Raw genomic sequence first — 7,166 nt, 5'->3', positions numbered from 1 at the left:
TCGGGTAAAAAGTATTTACTATATGATAGCAAAAAAGAGGTGGTATCGCACCCTCATGGAGCCCCCGAGCGACCCAGGCCAAAAGTGTTTGGGCTAGGGTGCTTGTAGGAGCAAACGTTAAATCAAAGAAAACAGTTAGACCGAATTTTTAAGGGAAAAATGACGTAACTGTTCGATGTTCCAAGTGTTGGTGAGAACGTTGTTGTTGTCGTCCTTTAGCCGGTAGGTGCCCGGTCAGATCACTTCGGTCACCATATAGGGTCCTTCCCAAGACGGAGAGAGTTTGTGTTTCTCCTTGGTTGATTGGGCTCTCCAGAGCATGAGGTCTCCGACCTCGAGGATCCTCCCTCTATTTTTTCTTTCGTGGTACCTATGGAGAGTTTGCTAGTAGCGAGCGAAGCGGATGACGGTCATCTCATGAGCCTCCTCGAGTAGGTCGACCATGTCTTGCTGAGCCTCCATGGCTCAGTCATGGTCGAAGGCCTTCACTCTTGGGGCGCCATGGTCGAGGTCGGAGGGCAACAATACTTCAGCTCCGTAGGCTAGGAAGAAGGGTGTGAACCCTGTGGATCGGTTCAGGGTTATTCTTAGGCTCCAGAGGATTGCTGGGACCTTTGCAACCCATCACCCAGCATACTTGTTGAGTCGATCAAAAATGCATGGCTTGAGTCCTTGGAGCACCATGCCATTGGCTCGCTCGACCTGACCGTTAGTATGCGGATGTCCGATCAAGGCCCAGTCGATCCTGATGTCGTATCCATCACAGAAGTCCAAGAACTTCTTCCCAGTGAAGTTAGTTCCGTGGTCATTGATGATACAGTTAGGAACACCGAACCAGTAGATGATGCCTTGGAAGAACTTGACCGCCTCTTCTAAACGAATATTGGTGATGGGTTTCACCTCTATCCACTTGGTGAATTTGTCCACTGCTATGAGTAGGTGAGTAAAGTCACTCGGGCCCTTTTTGAGGGGTCCTACGATGTCGAGGCCCTAGACCAAGAATGGTCAGGTGATGGGGATGGTTTGGAGCTCCTGTGCTAGTAAATAAGTTTACCGAGTGTAGAACTGGCACCCTTCACACCTGCGGACGACCTCCTCTGCATCTCGTAGCACGGTGGGCTAGTAAAAACCTTGCCAAAAGGATTTTTCAACCAGTGACCTTGGCGCCGCGTGATGTCCGCAGATTCCGGCATGGACCTCGAGGAGGATCTGTTTTCCTTGGTCGGTAGGGATGCACTTCATGAGTATTCCTGATGGACTTCGCTTGTAAAGTTTGTTACCGATTGTGACGAACATCTTGATGCGTTGAGCGATCCGTCGTGCTTTAGTCCTTTCGGGTGGGAGAACTGCCTCGAGGAGGTAGGTGAGTAGCGGTGCTCGCCAGTTGGTTTGATCGAGTGCTACCACGGTGACATCGGCGGGCGACATCATCACAAAAGCATTGAGGTCGGAGCCCTCGAGCACCAGGTTGGCATCGGGGTGTGTCTGGATCGTACCTTCTAGGATGCGGGCGGAGGGCTTGTGAAGGTCGTTGATGAAGACCCCATCCGGAGTTGGAACCCGCCTGTCGGCCAATTTTGCGAGAAAATTAGCAGCATCGCTGTCCTTTCGGGGGACATGATGTAGTTCGATCCCCTAGAATTTGTCCTCAAACTTGTGCACCTCTTGGCAGTATGCTACCATGAGGGAGCTTTTGCAAGAGAACTCCTTCATGGCTTGGTCGACGACCAACTCTGAGTCACCGCGGACGTAGAGCCATGTAGCGCCGAGCTCGATGGCGATGCGCAGTCCATTGATGAGGGCCTCGTATTTCGTGGCGTTGTTTGAGGCTAAAAAGTGGAGGCGAATCGCGTAGCGAAGCCTGCTCCCGTCTGGGGAGATTACAACCACTCCAGCCCTCGAACCGGGCGCCATTACAAACCAGTCGAAGTACATCATCCAGTACTCATGGGTGACGTCTGGGGTTGGTAGCTGGATCTCCATCCATTCGATGACAAAATCCACGAGAGCTTGGGACTTAATAGCGGTATGGGGGATATACCTGATGTCGTGGCCCATTAGTTTGAGTGCCCACTTGGAGATTTGTCCCGCGATGTCGTGGTTGTGGACGATGTCTCCCAGCGGGTATGAAGTGACGACCAGGACTTCATGGTCGGTGAAGTAGTGTAGGACCTTCTGGGTCACCATTAGCATGGCATATAGAAGTTTCTACACCTAGGGGTACTGGACCTTGGCATCGGTGAGTACCTCTCCGACAAAGTATATGGGTCGTTGGACCTTAAGGTGGTGTCCCAGCTCCTCCCTTTCGACAACTAGGCAGCGCTCACCACGTGGCTGCTTGCCACGACATAGAGAAGGAGGGGTTCTCCCCATTCGGGAGCGACGAGGATTGGGGCTGACGTCAGTGATGCTTTGAGGCTCTCCAAAGCCTGCTGTGCTTCCTCAGTCCAGACAAATGCGTCCATCTTTTTGAGAAGTTTGTAGAGAGGCATCCCCAGCTCGCCTAGCTAGGAGATGAACCGGCTTAGGGCGGCCAAACAGCCAGTGAGCCTTTGTATGCCCCTAACATTGCGTACAGGGCCCGTGTTGGAGATGGCCGTCATTTTTTTGGGGTTGGCCTGGATACCGCGTTTGGACATGATGTACCCTAGCAGTTTCCCCTTTGGAACCCCGAAAACACACTTTTCGGGATTCAATTTGATGTTGAACCTTCAGAGGTTCGTGAACATTGCGGCCAAGTTCGCGATCAGGTCGCAAGCTTGAGACATTTTTACCACTATGTCATCAACATAGATGGTGATTGTTGGTTTTGGCCGCTCGCCTTGGTCAGGTTGGTCGAGCAGGTCGATTTGATCGGCGAAGCATTGCTACATGCACCGTTGATAGGTGGCACCAGCGTTCTTTAGACCAAAAGGCATGGTTATGTAATAGTACAAACCATATGGGGTGATGAATGAGGTTATGACCTAGTCGGACTCTTTCATCACGATCTGGTGATAGCCTAAGTAGGCATCTAGAAAGGAGAGAATTTCGCATCCTAAGGTGGAGTCGACTATCTGGTCTATGCGTGGCAAAGGAAAATGGTCCTTTGGGCACGCCTTGTTGAGGCCGGTATAATCAATGCACATTCTTCATTTCCCGGTCTTCTTTTTAACAATAACAAGATTGGCAAGCCAGTCAAAGTGGTATACCTCCTTGATGAATCTAGCTGCCAAGAGTTTGGCGACCTCCTCACCTATGGCCCTGCGCCTCTCATCGTCACAGTGACACAGGCGTTGCTTGGTGGGCTTGGAGCCCAGACGAGGTGTAATGCATGCTCGGTGACCTCCCATGGTATGCCTGTCTTGTCGGAAGGTTTCCATACGAAGACATCGCGATTGGCGCATAAAAAGTCGGCGAGCTCACATTCCTATTTGGCTAGGAGCTGGGTCCTGATCCACACCATCTTGGTTGGGTCGGTGGGATCGATTCCCACTGCCTTAGTTTCCTCGAATGGGCGGAAGGCAGTCGAGGAGGTTGGCTTGTTGTAGTCTGGGACTGCTGGAGTCGAGGAATCTCCGAGCTAAGGGAGCTCGGTTGAGTTGATGACGGCAGTGGCAAGGTCGTAATGCTTGCGGTCGCACATGTAGGCGTGTGAAAAGGTGCTACCCACAGTGATGATGTCGTTCGGTCCTGGCATCTTCAACTTCAGGTAGGTGTAGTTGGGAATCGCCATGAACTTGGCGTAGCATGGCCACCCTAAGGTGGCATGGTAGGACCCCGGGAAGTCCACCACCTCGAAGGTAAGGACCTCCGAACGGAAGTTGGCTCAGTCACCAAACGTGACGGGCAGGTTGATCTACCCTCCTGGGATCACGCCGTGGAAGGGAGAGCTCACTGGGAGGAGCTCTGACAGGGTGATGCGCATGGCATCGAGGGTGTCGACATAGAGGATGTTGAGGCCGCTGCCTCCGTCCATCAGCACCTTGGTGAGGCACCTCTTATGGATAATTGGGTCGACGATGAGCGGGTAGCGACCCGGTCTAGCGACATGGGAATGATGGTCCCTCTGATCAAAAGTGATTGGAGATTCCGACCAGCTAAGGAAGGAGGGGACGGCCATTTCGGCGACGCATGCTTCTTTGTAGCGCACTTTGTGCTGGCGCTTGGAGTAGATGGTATCAGATACCCCAAAGATCATGTGGCATTCCTCAGGATCAGGAAAGTCGTCCCCATCCTTGCCCACTGTGCCTCCTTTCTTGGTTGCTACCTCCTTGCCCTTTCCCTCTTTCGGCCCATCGGCCTATCACAAAAAGCGCTTGAGGAGTTTGTAGTCCTTGTAGAGGTGCTTGATGGGGTAGGCATGGTTGGTGCACGAGCTCTCCATGAGTTTGTCGAAGTGGTTAGGCAGGCCCTATTGGGGCTGCTTGCTCGCGCGATCAGCCGCGGCGACCAACATGGAGTTGGCCAGTCAGCGCCGATCCTTCTTGTTCTTTTTGCCCCTCTACGTGGAGGGGCCCTCGTCCTGGTCCTCACGCTTGGCCTTGCCCTTGTCCCAGCCTCCACTAAAGACTGCTTCAACCGCCTCCTCGTCGAAGGCGTGGTTCATGGCGACGTCGAGCAAGTCGCGGGTGGTTTGAGGCTTTAGACAGCCGAGCTTGTGGATCAGGGACTCACATGTCGTCCTAGAGAGGAATATGCTGATGATGTCTATGTCGACGACATGAGGAAGGGAGTTACATCATCTTGAGAACCTATGGATGTAATCCCATAGGGACTCGTTGGGCTCCTGTTGGTAGCTCTTGAGGTCCGAGGAATTCCTGGGATGAACATACATCCCCTGGAAGTTCTCGATGAAGATCCTCTTGAGATCCGCCCAGTCACGGATGCTGTCATGCGGGAGGAATTCGAGCCATGCTCGAACATGTTCTGATGTAGACTAGGCCCAATCTTCCGAAAGGTATGATAGCGTCGATTGGTGGAGACTCGACGTTCACGATCTAGGCTTCGAACCAAGATTGATTTGGACCCCCACAACTGTTACACCACTGCTCCATTGGTTATCAACCACGCGAACGTGATTGACCTCGCCGAGAAGGCTTTCCTACAAGCGAATCGAGAACACAAGCAAGAACAGGATGAACGCAATCTGAAATTGCAAATAAATATGAGGCTTATGAAATCAAGAAGGAGTTCAAGTCTTTATTCGAAAGGACTAATCGCCATAGGCGAACAAGATCAAGAACTAGGACCCTGGTTCATAGCAAGCGGCCTTGACGGCAACAGTTGCAGCAAAACGATGTCTGTTTCAAGAGGAAATCAAGAACTAAACAAAACCCAAACCCTAAGGAGAGCGCCGGCTGGTATTTATAAAGTCTTGGGCGTCACCCCCTGGATGCGCCCTCTAATGGGCCCAAACACGATACACGGTGTCGTAGCACCCTGGCAGATTCTGGACGCTGACTTGTTTCGACGATTCTCGTTGATTCTGAAGAGCTTTTGATGTCAAACCACTTGGATTGGCTTCCTTATCAAATTAGATTTTCATCCATATGTGGATCATCGAAAATGGAGTCCGGATGCGTCTTGGGTGACCAGTTTAAGGCAGACTGGTCCTGGAACCCGAGACAGACTCGAACTTGAGTTGCTTTGGGCCTCCACCTCGGGGACTCAAACCGAATTAGCCTCGGACCTCCTTCTTGACTTGGACACCCTTGCTGGCCTCCTACCCCTCCATGCCATAGACCAAACATGGTCATATGCATGGGTGTCATGTCCTCATCATGTTCCCCCACGTAGATGGGGAGGTATTGAATGATGAAGTGGTCATCATCCACTCCTCCGGCTCGATAGGCGAGCCAGAAGTCTTCGAGCCATATTTCGAGGTTCGTCTCCCCGGTATATTTGGCGATGTTGGTAGGCGGTCGGAAGCGCTGTGGCAACGGTGCTCTCTGGATACGTCGGCCAAAGGCCCATGGTCCTGGGCCATCTGGGCTAGGACTCCGGTCGTCGAGTCGGCGACCATGCCTGGGGTGCATTTCACCGCTCCCCTCGATGGTCCAGCCGGTGCCCGTGCCGCCTGCCCCCACCGCCCCCCGATGGATGTCAACATCATGCCAGGCCTGGCACCGGTTGTTGATGAAGCTGCGAGCATCTTGGTTTGGCCCAAGGCCTTCGCGCACAGGTGGTCGGTGTGGAACGGGTGCTGGGTCAGGCCATGGTGCAGTTGTAGCCTCCTGTTCCACGCCTGGCGACTGTAGAGGTGAGCGGATGGAGCGGTGTGACTAGTGCGTCCCCATTCCCCGGTAGGGAGAGAGGCCACGAGTCAGTGTCATGACGCGGAGCTCTTCGCCTGCTGAACGGTAGCTGTTTCCACCAGCGCCCAGAGGTTCCGGTGGATCACCTGCTCCTGGGGGTTGACCGGCTCTAGAAGACCGCGCAGAAGCATCGCCACGGCGGCGATGTTCTGGCCAGCCCGAGCAAACTATGGGGGATCATTCCCCCCGTCCATGATGTTGCGCTGGACCTAGTGGGCGCGACCCCGGGCGCCGCTCGCTGGGTTTCACGTGCGGGGCGCAGCATGCTGCGCCGAGCGCGCCAACACAGGTGGTGGCTAGTTTTGCCGCATTTGTCGTAGCTCCTCGCCATGCTCGTACGCACACATGAGGGCCTCTGCATGAGGGTCCAGAGGGGTGTGGGTCTGTAGAGACTCCGCTACCACCGGCGGCTGTCCCAGGATGTCCGCCATAGCTCACTCTCAGGACAGAGGGTGGCTAGGTGCCACAACGTCGCCAATGCTGGAGCCATCGCTCTCAACCTCGTCATCCATGAGGTCATGGGAAGAGGCAGGAGCGTAACCCGCCATACCCATGAATTCGGATGTGAGAGGGGGCGGCGTCAGCATCTTTTGGAGCCCCCGTGCGTACGCGTCCGTGGGGGATGCAAGGCCATAGGGGAACCGACCGCATGGCGGTCGCGGCAGGGACAACGGGCTCCCTCCGGAGAATTAGCGAAAGATAGTAAATAACGAGTAAATAACAGTATGTACGTTACTCACAGCGGGGTTTGCGCCCAGCGTAGGCTCGGAGCGAAGCATAGGCGCCTCATTGTTGAAGTCGCTGGGTGTCCTAGAGCCGACGAAGGGCGCTCCTCCTCCGATGGGCGCCAGGACAAGTGCCTCCTCGAGG

The 7,166-nt window shown here is 54.0% G+C and overlaps 1 protein-coding gene across 1 annotated transcript; it reads right to left on the bottom strand.

Moving 5' to 3' along the window:
- Nucleotides 1-1,635: 1,635 nt before the first annotated feature.
- LOC136511292 (uncharacterized) lies at nucleotides 1,636-2,193 on the bottom strand. Its single transcript, XM_066505416.1, has one exon. It carries the CDS (start codon nucleotides 2,191-2,193, stop codon nucleotides 1,636-1,638), a length of 558 nt encoding a protein of 185 aa, XP_066361513.1.
- Nucleotides 2,194-7,166: the final 4,973 nt, after the last annotated feature.

This window comes from Miscanthus floridulus, chromosome 16 (genome assembly GCF_019320115.1).
Source record: "Miscanthus floridulus cultivar M001 chromosome 16, ASM1932011v1, whole genome shotgun sequence".
Classification (NCBI taxonomy): Eukaryota; Viridiplantae; Streptophyta; class Magnoliopsida; order Poales; family Poaceae; genus Miscanthus; species Miscanthus floridulus.
Note: the sequence above shows the minus strand (reverse complement) of the source record. Positions and strands in the feature narration are given on the sequence as shown.

What these genes read in the sequence shown, in the direction of transcription:
- LOC136511292 (XM_066505416.1), bottom strand. Translation starts at nt 2,193, where the DNA reads ATGCTAATGGTGACCCAGAAGGTCCTACACTACTTCACCGACCATGAA.